Source organism: Rhinolophus sinicus, chromosome 14 (genome assembly GCF_057876585.1).
Source record: "Rhinolophus sinicus isolate RSI-liver-muscle chromosome 14, RSI-T2T, whole genome shotgun sequence".
NCBI classification, from domain to species: Eukaryota; Metazoa; Chordata; class Mammalia; order Chiroptera; family Rhinolophidae; genus Rhinolophus; species Rhinolophus sinicus.
Window position 1 is genome coordinate 183,379,480 of NC_142514.1, and position 20,362 is coordinate 183,399,841.

General features: G+C 55.0%; 3 protein-coding genes, 2 long non-coding RNA genes and 1 other non-coding gene across 8 annotated transcripts in view; 3 read left to right on the top strand and 3 right to left on the bottom strand.

The window, feature by feature from the left end:
* The window catches only part of RIN1 (Ras and Rab interactor 1), a 6,106-nt gene extending 2,928 nt beyond the window's left edge, over nt 1-3,178 (bottom strand). Inside the window, exons 1-9 of one of the 2 annotated variants that reach the window (XM_019737818.3) lie at nt 3,048-3,178; nt 2,729-2,909; nt 2,523-2,637; nt 2,357-2,429; nt 2,143-2,234; nt 1,254-1,991; nt 747-1,052; nt 320-451; nt 23-174 (exon numbers count right to left, since the gene is read on the bottom strand). In XM_019737818.3, the coding sequence (XP_019593377.3) occupies nt 23-174; nt 320-451; nt 747-1,052; nt 1,254-1,991; nt 2,143-2,234; nt 2,357-2,429; nt 2,523-2,637; nt 2,729-2,909; nt 3,048-3,133 (1,875 nt within the window). In that variant the 5' untranslated portion in view covers nt 3,134-3,178. The remainder of the gene's footprint in view (nt 1-22; nt 175-319; nt 452-746; nt 1,053-1,253; nt 1,992-2,142; nt 2,235-2,356; nt 2,430-2,522; nt 2,638-2,728; nt 2,910-3,047) is intronic. The other variant, XM_074336727.2, reaches the window with a different exon arrangement.
* The window catches only part of LOC148755987 (uncharacterized), a 21,926-nt gene extending 17,592 nt beyond the window's left edge, over nt 1-4,334 (top strand). Inside the window, exons 5-6 of the long non-coding RNA XR_016018404.1 lie at nt 3,062-3,220; nt 4,198-4,334. This is a non-coding gene — a long non-coding RNA (uncharacterized LOC148755987). The remainder of the gene's footprint in view (nt 1-3,061; nt 3,221-4,197) is intronic.
* On the bottom strand, nt 4,153-11,322 carry BRMS1 (BRMS1 transcriptional repressor and anoikis regulator). Of its 2 annotated transcripts, none has more exons than XM_019737820.3 (10): nt 11,170-11,322; nt 8,515-8,660; nt 8,341-8,431; nt 8,039-8,166; nt 7,811-7,890; nt 7,633-7,729; nt 6,959-7,051; nt 5,658-5,722; nt 5,123-5,162; nt 4,153-4,699 (listed from the first exon to the last, which is right to left on the bottom strand). In XM_019737820.3, exons 2-10 carry the CDS (start codon nt 8,651-8,653, stop codon nt 4,692-4,694), a joined length of 741 nt encoding a protein of 246 aa, XP_019593379.1. In that variant the 5' UTR covers nt 8,654-8,660; nt 11,170-11,322; the 3' UTR covers nt 4,153-4,691. The 2 variants fall into 2 exon arrangements, with proteins under 2 accessions (XP_019593379.1, XP_074192832.1); XM_074336731.2 differs by lacking the exon at nt 11,170-11,322 and adding an exon at nt 9,475-10,912.
* Nucleotides 11,323-11,585: 263 nt separating this feature from the next.
* B4GAT1 (beta-1,4-glucuronyltransferase 1) lies at nt 11,586-13,866 on the bottom strand. The gene is made up of 2 exons (XM_019737819.3): nt 12,701-13,866; nt 11,586-12,446 (listed from the first exon to the last, which is right to left on the bottom strand). The coding sequence occupies exons 1-2, from the start codon at nt 13,754-13,756 to the stop codon at nt 12,255-12,257; spliced, it is 1,248 nt and encodes a 415-aa protein (XP_019593378.1). The 5' UTR covers nt 13,757-13,866; the 3' UTR covers nt 11,586-12,254.
* Nucleotides 13,867-13,973: 107 nt separating this feature from the next.
* LOC141572290 (uncharacterized) lies at nt 13,974-19,410 on the top strand. Its single transcript, XR_012497639.2, has 3 exons — nt 13,974-14,110; nt 14,235-14,291; nt 18,790-19,410. It is a non-coding gene; the product is annotated as an uncharacterized LOC141572290 (long non-coding RNA).
* On the top strand, nt 14,332-14,413 carry TRNAS-GCU (transfer RNA serine (anticodon GCU)). Its single transcript has one exon. It is a non-coding gene; the product is annotated as a tRNA-Ser (tRNA).
* Nucleotides 19,411-20,362: the final 952 nt, after the last annotated feature.

Genomic DNA, 20,362 nt, shown 5'->3' on the forward strand with positions numbered 1-20,362 from the left:
GATGGTATGGAGGTCCTGTTACCTGGCAGTTGCGGGTGGTGGGCAGGCGGCGCTGCTCCCAGAGGCTGAGGGAGCGCTGCAGCTCCTGTGAGGGGCTCAGAGGGAGGGCATGGGCCTGGCCCAGGCCACTGAGCAGGGCCAGGCTGGCCGAGAGGCTGGTCAGGTAGTAGCCCCCTAGGACACAAGGGAAGAATGCAGCTCAGGCTGGGGGGTGGGTGACCTGTTGCCTCTCCCCTTCCGTTTACTTGGGGCCATGCAGGTGCTAAGGCGCCCAGCCCCACCCAGACAGGGAGGTGGCCTGTGTGTGGGGGTCCCTCACCCTCTCCGGTGAGCAGGGTGGGCTCTAGCAGCTCTGACATGTACTCGGCCTCCAACAGCAGTTCGGGAAGGTCACACTGGGCCAGGACCAGGCTCAGCAGCGGGAGGAACTCGTCGGCCCCCGCACCCTCTCCTGTGGGGTGGTGTAATAGACAAGGAAGCTTCAGACTCCTGGGGGCTCCAGGGTCAGAGTCCACTCCTTGTCTTAGACAGTGATCCTCCCCTCCACCTGCCAAGCCTTGGGCAATATGGTCTCTATGGCAACCATGAGCAGGGGCTGAGGGGAAGATGCTCTACAGTCTGGGCCTCAGTGTCACCATCTGTAGGATGCCAGGGTAGGACCCATCTTTTCCCCTGCTGGGCCTTTCCTGAACTCTCTGCCAGGGGGGCCTGCCTCCGAGGGCAGGGAGCAGTGGGTGGGGGCATACCCCAGTGGGTCCTCAGGGCTGTGTAGAGCAGCTTGCAGGCCTGCAGGAGCCACTTGACCTGGGCACTGGGTGAGTAGGCGTGGAGCAGCTGGAGCAGCTTCTGGCGTACCGGCTCCACCTCTACCGGGGAGGGCAGGCTCCAGCGGGACCCGAAGGCTCCGGGACCTTGGGCCCGGGCCAGACGGAGGCCTTCAGCCAGACGGCCCAGGGAGCCGTCGGCAGAAAGCCGGCACCTCAGGCGGGCCACCAGGATGGGCCGGAGAGGCTTGAGTACCGAGCGATGCAGTGACTTCTCCAGGACGTGTTCTGTGGAGCAGAGGCAGGCAGAGGTCAGGAGAAAGGAGTGGGGCATGGCAGAGTCCCAGGGAGAAGGGGCATAGTCGGGGAGAGAGGGATGAAGGGGGGTTGGAATCTTGGTGAGACAGGAGACAGGCTGGCACTGTGGAGAGGAGGAGAGTGAAGTGGGTGAGAAGAGCTGGGATTATGGAGACAGGGCTGGAGTCTCACCCAGCCTATTGGGCGACAGCAGCTTCTCAGGGCCCAGCTCCGCGCTCAGCATGGCTCGGGCCCGGCTCAGCGCCTCACGGACACCCTGCAGCTCCTGGGGCTCAGGGCTGGACCTCACCTGGGTCAGTAGGTCCTGCACTAGCTGGCCCACGGCTGTGTGGCGGTCCTGCATTAGTGCACTGGCTGCCCGGCCCACCTGCCGCTCGGGCGCCAGCAGAGAGCAGAAGGCAGTGCTCACAGACCGGAGCAAAGGCCGCCGGCGGCCCTGGCAGGGTGAGGTCGCTGGACTCCCCTTGGGCTTCTGCAGCCCCTCCTCCTCTGAGCTGCTAGGGGAGCCACAGTCCACCTCCTGGAGGGAGGGCAGGGGCGGGAGGCTGGGGCTGGCACCCCCTGGCACACGGTACCCCACTGAGCTCTCCCTCTGCAGCAGCTGGCGAGGGGGCAACGTTTCTGTCTGGTTGGGGGCTGCTCCTGGCAGCACCGGGACAGGGGGAGGAGGCACAGCAGGTGGAGACAGGGGGCTGGAGGTCTCTGTGGACACGCGCACTTTGAAACTCCTCTTGAATTTCTCCCGCTTGGTGGGGCCCAGGTCCCCGGGGAACAGGGGGTTGAAGAAGCACAGGGCGGCTCCGGTGCCCTGGTCCAGCTCTTGTGGGGACCGGGGCTTCAGCCGGGGCAGCAGTGGGCCTTCGGATGGGCCCGGCAGAGCCTTGGTGTTGAGGGAGGAGCTCCAGAACTCTAGAGAAGAGAAACCAAATAGGGCCTCAGGGAGATTGGGGGGTGCCCAGCTGAGCGCGAGGCACAGGGGCAGACTGTGCCCAAGTACCTTCCCTTTCCCCCTGGGCCTCAGCGTGCCCATTTGTGCCCTGGGGAGCAGGGGAGGCCTTACCAATGCCCAGATGGGAGATGGCTTCCAGCTCCTTCTGGGTGGCCGCCTGGCGGATAGCTCTGGGGAGCTGCAGCTGGAGGAGAAGGATGTCCCTGCGGCCAGAGAGGGGACAGAAAGTCAGGAGTGAGGGATGCTTGGGGCTCTGGGGGCTGCGAGGGGCTGCAGGGGCAGGCAGGACAGGGAGTGGACACCAGGCGTCTGCAGGCAGGCTCACCGGGTGTGGCAGTAGGAGCATATGAGCTGGACCAGGTCCGGGAAGACGAGCTCAGATCCCTCCAAGGAGACTCCTGCGAGATGGGAAGTGAAGTCGTTGTCTGGGGAATCCGCGTGCCCTGCCCTGACTGCTTCCAGCCCCTTCCCTGCAGGCCAGTCCCTCTCACCCCCAGGGCTTTCCTGGATATAGTGGCTGGAGACGAAGGAGGGGCCGCTGGCCTCGGGCAGCCGCACGCACAGAGCTTGGCACTGGCGTGTGTTAGACCTCCGCACCAGGAATGTCTGCGAATGGACAGGGTCGGAGGCTCAGGGCCAGCCCCTCTCCCTCCCACCCTCTGAAGGCCAATATCCAGGGGGTAGGGGCAAGACTCACCCCCGGGGGCTCCGTCCTCAGCACGTGCAGTGCGGCCGCGGCGTTGGCCCGCAGCTGCAGCCACACAGGCCGCGTGAGCAGCAGGCGCTCCCGCAGGCTCACCGTGCGCCCGGGCCGCTGGGGCCCACCTGTCTGCCCCCCGCTGGCATCGGGCACATCGTACAGCGGGTCCTGTGCTGGCCTGGGGGCAGGCACTGGCCTGAGTGGGGGGCCAGGGGCTGGGACCCTTGCCCAACCTTTCCCCTTCCTCTGCTCCAGGATACACCCGGCGCAGCAGTCCCTCCCTTCCCCAGCAGGCTGCCCTTCCAACTTCACTAACTTTTCTCTCTCCAGGTGCCCAGGTGTGAAGTTGGATGGGCTGGGGGCTCCAAGAGGGCCTGCTCCTGGCTCCCCAGGGGTTTCCATGGCGGGGAGCTCCTTCGGTTTCTCCTGGGACTCAGAAAGACAAGCCAGCCCCCAAGGCAAGAGCGCTCACATCTCACATTCCCGGTGGTGAGTAACACTTCCTGAGGGCGGCACACCCTGTCACACCCCGCCAGTTAACTCTTCTGTGTCCATTTGGCCTGGGCAGTGCCTGCTTCCTCTCTGTTCTGGGCTCAGCCTTAGTGGGCAGGGATCTCCCCATGCAAGTACCACTCTGAGAAGCCCAGCGGTGGGGCTGCTGCCTCCATAGATCTTCACACAGCCTTGCCAGTCACCTCAAGCCACACAGGTGGGAGGGAAAGAAGGGGTTACATAGGGCCGGCTCCTCCCCACAGGCCCAAGCCTCTCCTCTGGGGCACCTTTAAGCCTGCGGTCAATTGCTCAACTGCCCAGGCCTTGGGGGTCACCCTTGTGAGAGCGTGCCCCCTACTGGTCACAGATGACTCATTCCTAAATCTAACTTAGAATTTGGGATTTCAGGTTGCCATGGAGAAAGGATGCTGTGTCTCCATGGAAACTAACCTCTTTGCTTAACTGAGGTTCTGGGGGTGGTTCTAACACTCAGCACTAAATGGGAGGGAGTCTGGCTGTGAGGTGTCAGCACATGGCACTGCTGCCGGCTGCCTCCCACGCACATAGGCCCTGCCAGCCTGCCTTGCCAATCTGCTGAACGACTGGGGCAGGTGCAGACATGACCCAGTCTCCAAGCACTGAGCACGGGCCCCCTTCCCCATTTGAGGCCATGTGTTTTGCCTGTGCCACGTTGCTTCAGACTTTGTTCACCAGCACTGGGTAGTCCAGGGCCCAGCCCCCACCTCTGGGCGAGTGATAGGAGAGCCTCCCCCAACCCCCAGCCTATATCCCAAGTCAGAGCGGGTAGGCTCCTGCTAGGGAGTAAGAGGTACCACAGATGCCAAAAGAGACTGCCTGTCTCAGGCACTCCCCATGGGAGCCCTGATTCCCTTGCAAGGTAAATCAGACACATGTGGGTCACGCGAGAGTCCCAGGAAAGGTTTTAATTCCAGTCCCCACAATCTGGGAGGCAGGTACCAAGGACTGCCTTGAGAAGACCTGGGGAGACTGCCTTCTCATCACCGGCAACAGCCAGGACAGACAGACCTCCAGAATGTAATTTCTGGCTCAGAGTTCCCGTGAAGCAGGCCCAACTCACTGGCTTGGTGACTGGGGAGCCGGTCCAAGGTCAGCAGGAAGTATGTGCTTTGGCTGGAGACAAGGCATGTCTTCTTTGTCAGGGAGGGGACCAAGGAGGCTGATGTTCAGGAAGGGGAGGCAGGGGGCTGGTCTGGGATGGAGGAGACAGTCTTGCCTGGCTAGGGCCACCTGTAGCTGGACAGGCCCCAAGGAGGGGCAGAGGAGGCTAGGCCTGTGCCGGCTGGAGGGGAGGGCGCAGCAGCGGACTGGAGGGCCGGCTGGGCAGACCCCGAGAGGCTTGTCAGTCTGCCTTTCTGCAGCAGGAAAATGCAAATCCTGGGTTTGGTGCCAGTTGCCCCGAGGGGCCCCTTGGCTGTGAACAGCAGGGTCACGGTCCTGGGGGATGTGGGAAGGGGAAAACCATTGCAGGTGAGAAGCAGCTGAAACAAGAAGGAGGCAGCTCCTTCACACGGGAGACTGAGGAGTGGCGTTGGTGTGGCCCAGGGCAGCTCCGCAGCCCTCATCTGTGAGCCCATCACCACTCTGGGCCCACTCGCCCCCCCTCCCCGCAGGGGCTTAGTATTCCAGCTCTCCCTGACCAATCCTGGCAGGAGGTTTCATTCCCTAGACCCTTCAGCTTCGAACTCCCCACCCACCCTGGTTCCTGCTCCCCAAACTCACACAGTGCCCTCAAACCCAGACCATCTGAACTCGCAGGCCACCGATCTGACATGGCCACCGTCTCTCCCTGGGCTCCTTTCTTGGAGGCTGGGCTGGGGGAGGGGGTGGTGAGGGTAGAACAACCCCTGTGGTTCTTACCATCTGATTTTCTCTTCTGAGGGGACGCAGCTGCCCTAGCCTGGATGGGAGAGAAGAAAAGACCCCCTGAGAGCCTGCCTCCCACTTGGCAGGTCCCGGTCCTCGTCAGCATCTCTGGGGTGGGAGCTGCGGGGCTAGTGCTGCACCGACAGGGGCAGAGAGCATAAAACACTTTCCAAAGCTCTGATGTGGCCTCCTGTCAGAGGCCCAGCCAGCCCAGCCGCTTTCCCACCTTCCCTCCTTCCATTTCTCCCACGTCATCAACACCTGCCCTAGAACAGGAAAGGGGCTGACACAGACTAGAAGTTCCCTTCTCCAGGGCAGCCTTGGGTAAAAGGAGGTTTGTGAGCTGGCAGCAATGCCATAAAAGCTGGGCTGAAGGCAGCGCGCGCCGAGGGCTGAGCAAAGAGCTCCCCAGGCCCTCAAAAGCCCACGTGGAAAGCCTGCAGAGACCAAAGCTGCTGTCATGGCGGGAGCTGCACTGCCAGGCCCTTCCCTGAGACGGGGTGGGAGAAGCGTGCAGCAGCAGACCCACCTTTTTGATAGCTGTCCAGTCCTCTAGGATATCGATTTCCTGCAGCATGTACACGATGTAAGGGCCTGCAATAAGGGTCAAGGAAGCAGGAAGCCGTGGAGGGGGCGGGAGACGGCCTCCGCCCCGGGAGCTCCAATACTCACGATAGGTGGTGCCACGGACCCGGGAGCGGAGCTGAGGTCACGGGCTGGAGCTCAGGCTCCACCTCCTACCTCTCGGCCCCCAGATCCTCTGAGAGGTCGGTGTGTCTATGGCCTATGTCACCAAGTCCAGCAGGGGTGCGGGGGCGGGGAGGGCACTGAGTCTCACCCCTGCCTCTCCCACCTTCATTCCCCCTCATCACCTCTCTCCAGTCTCAAGGTCAGTAGGCCAAGGCCCATTCCACCCGCTCAGGGACCTTGCTCCTTCTACTTTCTGTCCCCTGAACTGTCCCCTGAACTGTCCCCTTTCCCCATCTACACACATTCCAGTCTCTTCCATCCTGAAAACCCTCCTTTGGTCTCACACTCCCCTCTGGGGACCATCCACTCTGCTCTTCTGTGCTCTGTGCCTGGTGTCTCTACAGCCTCATCTCCCATTCACCCCTCAAGTCCATGCAGCATGATTCTGCCCTCCTTGAATCTGAGCCCCAACACCAGGCGGGGGGATTCACCTCAGCTTTGTGCTCGGCTGTGCCAGAGGAATGAAGGCACAGCAGGCCCTGGACTGAAGGGGCTCACACCTAAGGTGGGGCAGAGGCAACTGCTCCCACAGATGTGGGTGCCCCAGTTTAAACCACAGGGCTGCAGAGGAGAGAGAAGCCATAGCCATTGGGGGGAGATCAGGAGAGGCTTCACGGAGGAGGTGTCGTCCAACAGGCACAGACAGGCAGAAGGCTCTCCAACAGGGTAGAAAGGCATGGGGGTGGGGAGGCCTGGGACATGCCTGTGACACTGTGGGAAAGCCAGAGGGCCTCAGAGATTTCACTCAGGAAGTTATGAGGAGTCACTAAATGGATGTTCCTATTTTTCCATGACCCACACAGCCCAGGACAGATCCAGGACCTCACAAAAAATTCCTGAGGGGGATGGGAGACCCAGCTTGGCCAGGGACCCCAGTGCCCAGAAAGGGGGGCTGGGGCATGGGCAAGGCAGGGATGAGAGAGGGGTCTGGGTTTGCCCAGGCATGGCCACATTGAGGCCAAGTGACCATAAATGTGTCTAGTCTGATTCTGTCTTCCGTGTCCCCTCCATTGCTGCCCCCCAGTCTGGCGCTGACCTTGCCATCCTGCCCAGCTTAGGCCCTGTGGGGTGGAAGGATACCAGAAACGAGGGGTGCCTTCTTCCTCTTGCTGGGTGGCAGGGTGTCCCAGGTCTTCGAGCTGCCTCTGGCGTGCAGTTTGTCATCCCACCACTCTGTGACCCCAGACCCAGAGTCAGGATTGGGGTGCTGGTTCTCCCAGAACACCCCCACCCTCACATAAGCCAGGCCAGTCTTTCCTCATCAACCACCTCCCAGGACAGCAGAAAGAACCCTGGGCTTGGGGGCTGGAAGCTGAGTTCAGGTCTCAACTGCACTGCTGTGCAACCTGGGAAAGAAGTCACTGCACTTCTGTAAACCTCGATCTCTTCATTTGTTGAGTGGACAGTGGGATGATGACAATTCCTGCCTCCCCAGGGCCCCAAAGAATGGCAGGCACTATGGACATGGAGGGGACTGTGGCTGTGGTATGTGTGGGAGTGTCAGAATGACACACCTCCTGTTCTAAAAGGAGAGAAAGGGCAAAGGAGGGCAAGGGGGGGTGCCTCTCTTCCTGAGCCCCTACTGTGTGCCAGGCACTGGCTCGGCCCTTTCCTTGCCTGGTTTCATTCAGTCTCTACAGCCACCCTTCTTGCTATCCCCTTGTCCAGGCAGAGACGCAAAGGTCCAGGCAGGGGCTGGGCACTAACGGGGCCAGGCCTGGGGCAGGGGTGCTGGGGCCGGCGCCTTGCCTCACCGGAGCTAATGTCCAGGCTCTGGCGGTCCTCCTCCAGCCTCTGGATCCGCTCCTGCAGCTCCCCCTGCAGGGTGTCGTAGAGCAGCAGCTTCTCGCTCTGGGAGAGGTGGCAGCAGCTCAGCCAGGAGGGACAGGGCGGGCCACTTCCGCCCTCCTCCCCCAGGCGCCCATCAGTCACCTCCAGGTGTTGCCTGGCTCCCTGCAGCTCACACTCATACTTGTTCCTGATCACGTCCAGACAGAAGCCCTTGTAGATCCCTGAGGGGGAGGGCGGGGGATGGGAGGCCCAGCTTGGCCAGGGACCCCAGTGCCCAGAAAGGGGGACCGGGACATGGGCAGGCAGGGATGAGGGGGAGCGCCATGAGGGGGACTGGGGGCCACCCACGCCACAGCACAGCCTGCACACCTGCCACCTCAATGCGAATCCTGAGGCTCCGCTGCAGCCCCCCCAGAGGCTCTGTGTATTCGGGCGCTCTCTCAGCCCCCACTTCCTCTAGCCGCACCCGCAGCTGACTCAGTCGTTCCCTGAACAACCTGGGAGGACAAACGTGCTCATCCAGCAAACATACACAGGCGCACGGTCCACGGCCCGCCCTGAGTCAGGCCCTCGCTCACTCTTGGCCTCAGGATCCTGGCCCAGCACCAGGCCCACGGCCTCCTCAGCCCAGGTGCCCAAGGACCCAGCCCGGGTGTCCCTCGCTCGCTCACTTCTCCTTGAGTTCCGAGAACTGCTTCTCTAGGTCCAGCATCTCGTTGAGGCACTCGCTGCGGCGCCGCTCGTAGTCCTCCTCGTCCATCTCTGGGATAAGAGGCCAGTCAGGGCCAGCGGGAGGGCACGGGTGTGTGCGTGTGTGCGTGCGCATTGCGGGTGGGGGGGCTCACCTGAGCTCTCCTCCTCGGACTCCGTCTGGCTGCCGCTCCGCTCCTCCTCACTCTCTTCTTCCTCCCCATTCATCTCAGCAGCTGAATCACCCTCTGCTTCCATCTCTTCTGTGTCTTTGCTGGGAGGCTGGATCGGCATCTGGACCCTGGAAGGAGTGGAGCCATCACTCACTAGGAGTCACACCAAGCCTTGGACAGCGGGGGAAGGAACTGGACTTGCCACACCCCGAGCACACACTGGGTGCAGAGGGTGCACATGGCCGTCTGCACAGCTCCCAGATGCCATGGAAATGCTCATGCCCTGGGACCCTGTTGATGAGCCCAATCCTGGGAATATTGGCCAAGGTGATGATCCGTAAGATGGGAAAGGCCAAGGGTGGGCTCCCCACTGCCTATGGGACTGGGCCTAATCTTCTGACTGGGGGCAGCTCCTTCACCTTGCCGTCTAATGGCCAATTCTTGAATACACCAGGCACTTTCCCCCTGTCCCCTCATGCTATTCCTTCTGCCTATAATGCTCTCCACTTCTCCTCCTGGGAACACTCTACAACCTCTTGTCTTCTCTGAGTCCAGTCCCATCTCCTTCTGCTTCCTCTGCGATCTCACATCAGCGATGCTCCCTAGACATGCTCAGGTATGTTCCACCATTCAGGAACAACAGAAACACAAAACCTCACCCTATTCCATTTAACTGCTCCCCATTTCCATCTCATAGCTACACTTTTCCAGGCCTGTGTACACTTGTTCTTCCTACTGTCACCTCCCACTTGTTCCCATTTGTTTCTGTATCATCTCTCAGCCAAAACTAATCCTATAGAATCAACCGACGACCTCCTTGTGCCGGATGCCAGTATTTTTCAGTGCTTCTCACAGCTGACGTCTCAGCAACCCTGCACACTAAGTATTGCTTCCTTTCTTCACTCATCTCATGTTATTGGAACTTTAATATATGCTAGGTACCATCAGACACTACGGTAGGTGCTGGTCACAGTGGTGAGACAGACATACACGGTCTCTGACATCAAGTGGTTTACAAGTTCCTGGGAGAAAAAGGCAAAGAAGGAGACCATTAGTGTGGTGTGAGAAGAGTTGAGAGCAGGCTTATGGGAGAGGCATCTAACTGGGGCCTGGAGTTGCTGCAGCTGACTTGCAGAGGAAGATGGGCAGACAGATGGGCTGAGCTGGTCAAGGGAGGGAACATTCCAAATAGAGGGAGTAGCATGTGCAAAGACCCCAAATGAAAGAAGGGGCAAGGTTGGGGGCACATGGGTCTAAGCTTGAGAGAGAAGTCTGGGCTGCAGAGATCTGGTCAAGGGCATGTAGCAAGTTCTTCAGGCCCTGAGAGAGGGTGCAACCAGCAAGGCAGAATGTGTGGAATGAGAAGACATCCATGATGGAACTCCCCGGGTCACCAAAGGGGCAGATGAGACCCCTTTGGTGAGAAGGATGAGAAGGAAATTAGCAAGATGAGAAGGAAATTAGCAAGAGGTAGAGGAGGAACAACTCGATTCATGGGGAGAGAGTCTTCATAAGGAAAGAGAGGTGACAGTGCCAAATGCTGCCAAGAGATCACCTAAGAGGAAGACTCAATAGTCCTCTCAACAGATAACCTGTCTACTGGGGATTCTATTTCATTGTGATGTTTTTGCAACTTCTCTGGACACTTCTTTGTAGTCCTTTACATTGGAATAGACCCCCGTCCCTCCAGGAAGCCTTATTTGTTTACATCTCCTCTCTATTTGCCCGTTCTTATGTCTGTGTCCTCAACTAGTCCCTAAGCCTCACCGGGGCAGGGCTGCGCATGCGCCTTATTCACGCGATGACTGGGGGATTCGCAAATACAAATTAAACAAAACAAACTTTTGTGAGGCAGGGATTGGCTTTTACTTCTTGGTAGCCCCAGGCCCCTTCGGTGGTAGCAAACCCAAAGTGTTCTGTTAACCTTCCTTGACACCAGTTCGAGTTGTGCAAATAACTGGACTAGAGCATAGTTTAGTCACATTCCTCAATGACTTCACAAATAATATGAACCTAACCTGAAACCTTCGGTTCTCCAAACCAGCCGCATCTTTCCCATTCACAAACCTCAGTTCCCCCAGTTTCCAAATTTTGCAATTCCTCTTCACTGTTAAATATATTTACTTTCTAAGATGCAACGTAATCGGGACCAGAAAGGGCGGGGGAGAGGGGATGGGAGTCACTCCAGGTGCCTCATTCTACTGAATGAGCTCAATAAAATCACAACCTCCCCTCCTTACCCCAGGCCAAAGAGAGAATGACCATTGCTACTCTGAATGTTGTTAAGACTGCAAGGGGTAAGGGATGGAGACGCACATTTTAAGGCGCTGTACACATGCAGTTTATCTTTTCAGAAAGTGAGCATCTCGAAGGCTGGCCTCCATGGAAGGCAGATTCTTCCCCACCCTCGAAGAGGCCAACCCAGCCCCTCCGCGGCGCGCCCGGAGCCTCCCGCCCGCTCCATCCCCGTATGCGTCCCCGCGGGTAGGAGAATCTCTAGCTCTTCCGCAGCGGGTTTGGGGCCCGCGGCCCTGCACGCTCCCGGCAGGTTAAGTCTCCGCTTCGGCCCTGGAGATTGGGTGGCCTCCGATCCACTCGCCGGAGGCCGAACCAGGCGTCACAGGTGGCGTTACGCACCGCACGGATTGGAGCCTCCGGCCTCACGTCCGAGATTTCCCAACAGGTGTCCGCGGCGACCGGTGCTCACCACCGCCGTCCGGCTCCCGGAAGCGCTGTGCCGGTCTCTCTTTACTGGGAGGTGGGGCCTATCAGTGCTTCCGTATGCGTCATCAGGGGGCGCCCGTTGGGAAGCTCACACAATTGGACAGCTGGGGACGAGGAATGCTGGGATACCGCGGAGCGGTCTCCATAGCAACTAGCCGAAGTTCACACTGGCGCAGTCAGCCCTCCGGAAAAAGACCCTTGTGGTTTCCTTGCTTTGCAGCCGGTGCTCCTCTGGCTGTGGTCACCTCCCCCCACCCTCCCCCGGCGTGAAAGGGTTGAGCCCACGACCCCTCCGCCTGCTCGGTTCAGGAGAGTAACGGAGCCAGCTGTAGGTGTGAACACTCATTTATTTATTTACACATTGTCATTGGTAGGCAAATAACCCAGCCCAGCCTATTCGAGGGTACAGAATCTGCAGACCCTTCCCTTCTCCAGAGGCCCGGAGGGCAGAGGCCTGGGAGAACCAGTAAGCTCAGGCTTCTGCACAAAAGCTAAGAACTAAACTCAACGCCTTTTCTTCTCTGATTTCTTTCCAAAAAACCCATTTTGTTAAGTAGTCAGACTTCTCAGCTCTGTCCCATTCATACTTTTTGCTCTCCTACTGCCTACCCACGCAAGATTGTTAATAATAATAACAACAATAACAACAATAATACTGTAATAATATTAATACTTCACATTTGTACGAAGCTTACAGAATGTTTTCACATGTAGCATCTCATCTGAGCCTCCCAACAGTTCTGAGAGGTAGGTATTCTCACCTCCCTTTTCACAGACGGGGTAATTGAGGCTCAGAGAGGGAACGGGATTTGCTCAAGGCCACACAGCTAGTTAGTGGTAAAGCTAGGACTTGATCCCAGCACCCCATATTCAAGTCCAGTGTTCCAACACCACAGCTACCACTGTAAAGTGGAGTGACATTTCTTACCCCTGTCAGGCCTGAGGGGCGGCCTAAGGAGAGAGGAGGCTGAGACCTCTCAGAGTGGGTAAGGAAGGGCTCAGCAATGACGGGAGGAGTCGGGGTACTTGGCCTTCAATTCCTGTTTGAACTGGCGATAAAGAATCTTATTGTGCTGATTTTCGGCCTCCTTTTGGGGATGGAACTTCAAAGCTTCTTTGAAGCCCTTATGAACCAGGAAACCTTCATTCAGCACCTCGAAATCAAATCCTGCCACGTGCAGCTCACAGGCCTGTGGGGGTGAGGGGGGAGAGATAGGTCAGCAAAGTTTGATGACATTCCTAGAGCTGAGACCGATACCCCTAACGCTGACTCCAGCATCCCCACTCCTCTGGAGGCGTCCTGGATCTTCCACACCCTCCACCCACCTCCTGAACTATGATCCCTCCTACCTCATTGCCCTCTTCCCACCCAGGGCCACTCATAGCTTCCTGATCCCCACCACCCTTCCTCCCCCCTTTCCCCTGCTCTCTCCCTTATGGGTACCTGGCTGATGCGATTGAAGCCGTACTGCCGAAAGCGTTCGTCGAAGGTGGGCACCTTGCCTCCAGCCACGTAGAATGGCTCCCAGGGGTCCTGCCAGGGCACCACGTAGGCAGGCCTCAGCAAGGTCTCTTCTGGCAGGTTGACCCAGCGGGAATAGTTGGTGGTTGCCTGGCAGGGAGTGCACAGCCCATAATAGAAGGGCCGCACCTCCCCCACCTGGTACAGCTGCAGGAGCTCATTCTTGTTTGTGGGCATGCGGCGGGCTCGGCGGATCTCGAAGGCAGGCACCACCAGCGCTGTGCCCGCCCACTGCTTGCTCTGATCCAGCATTTCCCGCAGCCCTCTCCACAGTCCCTCGCTGGGCACCATGTCCACATCGATTACCAGGGCATAGTTGGCCCCTTCACGAGCCAGATTCCTCAGCAGGTTATTGGGATACGATACATTGGTGCCCAGCGCGTAATTGATCCCAGGCTGGGCCACCCTGGCTAGCTTGTCGAAGACCTCCTGGCAGGACCGCAGCAGGGCAAACTCCCCCGGCTCCCGGGGGTCGGGCACGGCGGCCTCATAGCGCGAGGGGCACACAAGGTGCATGGCGACCCTAGCGCGCATATCCGGGCAGTGACTGCTCAGCGCGTAGGTCAGCACCGTGGCCAGCTGCGCCTCTTCTTTGGTGGCGGCAAACACCGACACAGATAGCGGGCCCTCCCAGCGCTCCAACAGGCCCGAGAGATGCAGCAGGTTGTCCACGCTGGCGTGCGTGGCCAGGATCACATCATTGGGGTCCATGGTGGTCTTCAGTAGGCCTCTATAGACGCGGTAGTCGCCGCTGGCGTCCAGGACGCCTCCGGAGGCCAGCGCGGTGCGGAGCTGCGCCTTGACCTGGTCCACGGACCTCGGGGAGGGGGGGAAGAACTCGAAGTACTGGTCTTGCTCCTCCTGTCCGTGCATCCCGGACAGCAGCGACAGGTAGAGTAGCTGCAGCATCGCCACCAGCATTAGCGCGGCCAGCAGCAGCTGGTAGAAGGCGCACCGGATGGCGTAGGACATCTGCATGGCTCTCGGGGCTCGGAGCACGCAGCAGGGACTACCAGACAGCAGCCTCTGCCAGCCGCTGCAAGCCCGGATTTACCGCAGCCTGCCGAGCTCTGCCGAAGCGAGCCGAGGCGAGCCGAGCCCAGTGCGCAGCCCCGTCCGCCCACGCTGGCCTACAGGCGCTCCAGCTCGCCCCCTGCACGCGAGGAGGATCTACTGCACTCGCCGCCCGCCGGGCGCGCTTTGCAAAAGCTGGATTTGCCCGCAGCGGCGCCGCCGGGTTCCCAGCCACACACACCCATTCCCTCCCGGTCAGTGCGCGACCCCCTGGGCCAAGCGCGTCCTGAAACCACGGCGCGCTCGCCTCGGACTCAGGTCGGGGAAACCGTGGCAGAGCTCGGCTGCAGCTGGGTGAAGGACGGCGCGGGTTCCCGGCAGCAGCGGGAGGAAAGGAACACAAAAGAACCCCCTTTCTTTCCGCGGTCTTTCCTTCCTTTAGGCTCTACAAGGGCTGCACTGAAAAATGAGTGTTAAAGACCCAGAAAATGTGGAGGAGGTAAGAGATAAGAGAATGTGGAAAGAGGACTTATACGTGGGACGAGGTGGCCGAGTGGTTAAGGCGATGGACTGCTAATCCATTGTGCTTTGCACGCGTGGGTTCGAATCCCATCCTCGTCGGTCGTGTTTTACACGGGAGGTGATTAATGATTCTTAATTTTCCACATCCCTCGGGCCTGGAGTACCAGATTGGGACGCACAATTCGACACAACCCGGATCTCTTTGTTCACCATGCACCTCCATGCCTGTCAGGCTCTTCATACTCTCGGTATCTGCCCCTTCTGGCCAGCGGGTCAGTGGTGTGCCATTTTCTTTCTCCCTAGAAAAAGTCCCAGGGTTCGGTGGCAACTAGAAGACCAGAAATGGAATTCTGGCCAGTGCCAAATTAGGGGCCAATATATTAAGTAGAGAAGCTGCCCCCCCAACCCTCGACCTACCCCCCCCCCCCAGCGCCACCCTCCCTGTAGTAGAACTTAACGGTGTTCGTGGTGGTGGTGGTGTTTGTTCATTTAAATTATTACTCTATCCAGCCCACTGATTCCCCTCGCCCAGCATTTTTCTCAGAGGGGAGATCTTGTATCCACACACCTCCTTCTCCAGCTCACACACACACACAGAACATCTTGAACACCAGCCAACATGAGGCTGCATACAATAAGTGTGGAATAATTGATCCATACACTTTAGAGAGGAGAGGCTGTGGGGAAGGGCAGCTCCTTCGACTGCTAAATCAATTACATGTAATAACTGTTCGATCGCTGTGAATCCTGCGAAGGCGGACAGACCGGGGAGGGCCTGGAGTGGCAGGCTACGGTATTTGTCCACTACTCCACAGGCAGTAGGGAGCCAGGGTTGTTGAGTTGAGGAATGACCAGGAGACCTGTGTTATGCAGCCCCCAGCGATATCACCTACTGAGCACCTGCTAACAGCAGCCGCTGGGTTTGGCACTGGGGATGGGGCCTTGTAGGAGACACAGGTACTGTCCTTTAAGGTTTTTACTGGTGACCTGTGCCAGGAGAGAGGAGAAAGGTATGAGTAGATCTTTTCAGCATAGGTCTTGTAAACTGGAAGCTCAGAAAGCAGATTTGGTGCCATTTGGGTTTTCTTTCACTTGTTTAGTGTTTAAAAATAATGATTTAAATCACATTAGTTGTTAACTTTGGTGAATCAGGAGATTTCACATAAAATCCACATTTCCAACTTCCGTTTTAAATTCTGGAAGATCTGGCAATGCCAGGCCTGCATTCCCACAGGGAGACAATTGGCCAGAGCATAAGAGTGACTCTCCCTTTGCAGTCTTCCCTTTGCTGAAGTCTCAACCCTGTCCCTTCCCTGCCGACCCCCGACCTTTGAGCATTTGTGTTTCATCTGCGGTACTTACACAATACTCATTTTCTACCTCGATTGAAGATTTGCTTGGGCATCTGCCACACACCCCTCCCTCACCCACTCCAATGCTAGCCACATAGCAGGCATCAATTCATGTTTGTTGATTGAGTAAATCAGAGGCTTCTGAAGTGTCCCCAGGGGCCCTGGTCTAAGGGGAGAATGAAAAGTAGTGACTGAGCCTTGGTGAGGTGTCAAGGAAACTCACATGGAAGGGGCCAGAGGAAGGCCAAAAGCCTATTACTGTGGGCAGAGAGGCCTGGCGAGGTGAGGGCCTGGCTGTCATAGAATGGGACCTGAGACATTCAAAGACCAGAGTTAAAAACCGTTAACAAGGGGTCTGCTTCCTGTACATCTTGTCTGGCCTATGCATCTCTTCCATCTGGCTGGTCCTGACTTATAGCCTTTTATAATAAACATGTAATCCAGTAAGTAAAATGTTTTTCTGAGTGCTATGAGCTGCTCTAGCAAATTAATTGAACCCAAGGAGGGGTTTGCTGGAATCTGGTTTATAGCCAGTCAGTCAGAAGCACAGGTAATAGCCTAGACTTGCGATTGGCATCTGAATTGGAGGCAGTCTTATAGGACTGAGTCCTTTACTTGAGGAATCTGATTCTATCTCCAGGTAGATAGTGTCAGAATTGAGTCACATTCTAGGGCACTCAGGTGGTATCCAAGTATTGCTTGATGTGGGGGGAAAACCCACAAGTCAGAATTGGTGTCAGAATTGTATGTGTAAAAATACAACTGAATTTTGTGTGTTGACCTTGAATCCTGCAGCTGCTGAATTCATTTATTAGCTCTAATAGGTTTGTGTGTGCATATGTGTGTGTGTTTAGGATTTTCTGTATATGTGTATATTATATCACGTGTGAATCTGGGTAGTTTTGCTTCTTCCTGTCCAATTTGAATGCTTTTTATTTCTTTCTTGCCAAATTGCTCTGGCCAGAACTTCCAGTACAAAGTGAATAGATGAAATGGTAAAAATGTTGTTCCTTGTCTTGCTCCTGATCTTAGGGGGAAGGCTTTCAGTCTTTCACCATTGAGTATGACATTACTTGTGGGTTTTTCATAAATGCCCTTTATCAGGTCAAGAAAGTTCCCATCTATTCCTTGTTGAGTGTTTTTGTCTTGAAAAGGTGTTGGGTTTTGTCAGATGCTTTTTTTGCATCAATTGAGATGATCATGTGGTTTCCCCCCTTCATCCTATTAGTGTCGTGTATTACATCGATAGATTTGTGCATGTTGAACCACCGTGCATTCTGGAGTGAATCCCCCTTGAATATGGTGTATAATCCTTTCATTATGCTGTGGCATTCAGTTTGCTAGTATTTTGTTGAGGATTTTTGCATCCCTATTCATAAGGGGTATTGGGCTGTGGTTTTCTTTTCTTGTGATATCTTTATCTGGATTTGGCATCAGGGTAATTAATACTGGTCATATAGAATGAGTTAAAAAGTGTTCCTGCTTCTTGTTTTTTGTTTGTTTGTTTGTTTTTGCTTTTTGGAAGCGTTTGAAAAGGATTGGTGTTAATTCTTTAAATGATTGGTATAATTAGGCTGTGAAGTCATCTGGTCCTAGAATTTTCTTTGTTGGGGGATGTTTGATTACTGATTCCATCTTGTTACTTGTTATAGGTATGTTCGCATTTCTTATTTCTTCTTGAGTCAGCTTTGATAGTTTGTGTGTTTCTAGGAATTTGTCCATTTCATCTAGGTTTCTCATTTGTTGGTGTACAGTTGTTCATACCCATTTTATTTCTTACAGGCATTTTTATTTGTGTACAATCAATAGAACGGCCCCACTTTCATTTCTGATTTTAGTAATTTTAAAGGCCTTTCTTTCATTTTTTATTTTAATAATTTCAAAGTCTCTCTTTTTTTCTTAGTCTAGTCAAAGGTATGTCAATTTTGTTCATTGTTTCAAAGAACCAACTGTTGGTTTCGTTGATTTTCTCTTTTGCTTTTCTATCCTCCATATGTTTATCGCCACTCTAATCTTTATCATCTCCTTCCTTCTGCTAGCTTTGGGTTTAATTTGCTCTTCTTTGTTTTGGTTCCTTAAGGTGTAAGGTTAGGTTATTGATTTGAGATCCTTCTTCCTTTTTAATGCAGGCATTTATGGTTGTAAATTTCCTCTCAGCACTGCTCTCACTGCATCCCATAAATATTAGTATGTTGTGTTTTCATTTGTCTCAAAGCATTTTCTAATTTCTTTTTCTTTTTTAACCCATTAGTTATTTAAGAGTGTGTTAATTTCCAAATATTTGTGAAGTTTCCAGTTTTTCTTCTGTCATTGATTTCTAGTTTCATTCCACTGAGATCAGAAAAGCTACTTTGTACGATTGCAATCTTTTAAAATTTATTGCAACTTTGTTTTGTGGCCTAATCCATGATATATCCTGGAGAAAGTTCCATGTACACTTGAGAAGGTATATTCTGCTGTTTTTAGGTAGAGTGTTCTGTGTATGTCTGACCTAGTTGCTTCATAGTATGTTCACTATGTTTCTTTGTTGATCTTCTGTCTAGTTGTTCTATCTATTATTGAAGTCTCCAATTATTATTGTAGAAGTGTTTATTTCTCCTTCAATTTTGTCCATTGTTTCTTCATATTTTTAGGACTTTGTTGCTAGGGGTGTATATGCTTATGATTATTATATCTTCTGATGGATTTATCCTTTTATGAATATATAACATCATTCTTTATCTCTGAAATGATTTTTGACTTAAAATCTGTTTTGTCTGATATTAGTGTACCCACCCAATTGTCTTTTGGGTACTGTTTGCATGGACTATCTTGCTCTCCTTTCATTTTCAACCTATTGGTGTTTTGTGCTCTCAAGTAAGTTTCTTTTTTTTTCTTAACAGGACTTTTATTGGGGAACAGTGTGTACTTCCAGGATTTTTTCCAAGGTTGTCCTTTCAATCGTAGTTGTGAAGGGTGCAGTTCAGCTCCAGGTCCAGTTGCCGTTGTTAGTTGCAGGGGCCGCAGCCCACCATCCCTTGCAGGAGTCAAACCGGCAACCCTGTGGTTGAGAGGACGCGCTCCAACCAACTGAGCCATCTGGGCACTGGGGAGCTCAGCTCAAGGTGCCGTGTTCAATCTTAGTTGCAGGGGGCGGAGCCCACCATCCCTTGTGGGAGTCGAGGAGTTGAACTGGCAACCTTGTGGTTGAGAGCCCGCTGGCCCATGTGGGAATCAAACCAGCAGCCTTCGGAGTTAGGAGCACGGAGCTTCAGCCGCCTGAGCCACCGCGCTGGCCCTCAAGTAAGTTTCTTATAGATAACATATAGTTGAATCATTTTTCTAATCCATTCTGACAATCTTTTTTTAACTGGAGAGTTTAATCAATTTACAAACCAGGAGGCCTCCTCCTTATAAGAGGGTGAGCAACTTGAAGGTAAGGACTGGCCTTCGAGTATTTGTGTCCTTTCAGTGAGCCTATCTCAGTGCCCTCACGTACAGCCCTCTCCAAGTGTTTGCTGATGGAAACTGGCTGCTTCTGATGGAACCTGGGCCTGCTGGCGGAGCTGCGTCTGGCGGGGAGGTGGCAGTGGCTGGGGGACTGGCATCAGGAGAGGGATGGGCAGGTGCAGCCATCAGCCCAAGTATTTGTTTCCAACATCAAAAGCCAGCTGCTTCCTGATCTAATAGGAAAGTTGGGCTGGGTCTACTGGGAAGGAGGATGGGAAGAAGGAATTCCGGGTTGTGATGTCACAAAGATATCTGAGGATAAGTGTCCTCTTTCTGGGCCCAGCCGCCACTGCTCAGCCCAATCTGGCTTGCTCCAGACAACAATGGACCAGCACCAGTGTGTTCCCTGGGACTGTGGCCTGGCCGGCGAGGGTGAGTTTGCAGGTCTAGGAAGCTTTTGGGTACAACAGACAATAGTCTCTAAAGGTAGAGAAGGAGAAGGGAACCCAGGAAGTGTTGGGATCCTGCCCCCACCAGTCCCAGTCCCAGGGTACAGCTAGGCCTAATGGTCTACACAAGATACTCCCAGGACTACAACTACCATTTAGTGTCAGTCTGTACTCTAGCCCTGACCTGTCTCCAGGACTCCAGACTTGGGCAAGTCCCAGTTCCCACTGCTTATAAATAAAAGGGCCTGGCTTTGAACCTAGGACTCTGGGTCAGTGCACATGCACTAACCTGCTGAGTTAATGGCCTCTGTAGAGGCAGCTGCCCTCTTCTTTCCTGTATCCCTCCTCTTCTCTCTAATCCCCTGTTTAGGCCTCATCACTAAGGCCCTTCATCTTTTGTCCCCAGCCCACTGCTTCCTACTCCCTTCCCCTCCCTCTCAACCAAGGGATTCCCCCACCTTACTTCCCACTGTTCCCTGAATATTCCATGTCCATGCCTTCCACACTGTTTTCCACTCTAGCCCAGCAAACTCATATTCATCCCTCAAGGCCCAGCTGGGGAAACGCCTCCGCTGAGATGTCTGCCCTGACTTCCCAGTGGGATCAAGGGTCTCCTTCTGGAGTCTTATAGTACACACTTCTTTAAGGCTCTCACAAGCCCCATCACAAGTTACATTCTGCTTCCCATGGCCTTCGGAGCAGGGACATGTCCTTTGTTTCTGGGTCACCAGACCAGCCAGGCCCTGGTATAGTGAATAGTGGTTGAAGGAATGAATCCTCACTTGGGATCTGCCCTGTGGCTTTATTTCAGCTACCAA

What these genes read in the sequence shown, in the direction of transcription:
- B4GAT1 (XM_019737819.3), bottom strand. Translation starts at nt 13,756, where the DNA reads ATGCAGATGTCCTACGCCATCCGGTGCGCCTTCTACCAGCTGCTGCTG. An exon ending in GCTTCAATCGCATCAGCCAG is followed by an intron (nt 12,447 to 12,700) that starts GTACCCATAAGG and finishes TCACCCCCACAG; the next exon opens with GCCTGTGAGCTGCACGTGGC.
- BRMS1 (XM_019737820.3), bottom strand. Translation starts at nt 8,653, where the DNA reads ATGCCGATCCAGCCTCCCAGCAAAGACACAGAAGAGATGGAAGCAGAG. An exon ending in GAAGGCACCCCTCGTTTCTG is followed by an intron (nt 5,723 to 6,958) that starts GTATCCTTCCAC and finishes CCCTTATTGCAG; the next exon opens with GCCCTTACATCGTGTACATG. An exon ending in ACTGGACAGCTATCAAAAAG is followed by an intron (nt 5,163 to 5,657) that starts GTGGGTCTGCTG and finishes TCTCCCATCCAG; the next exon opens with GCTAGGGCAGCTGCGTCCCC.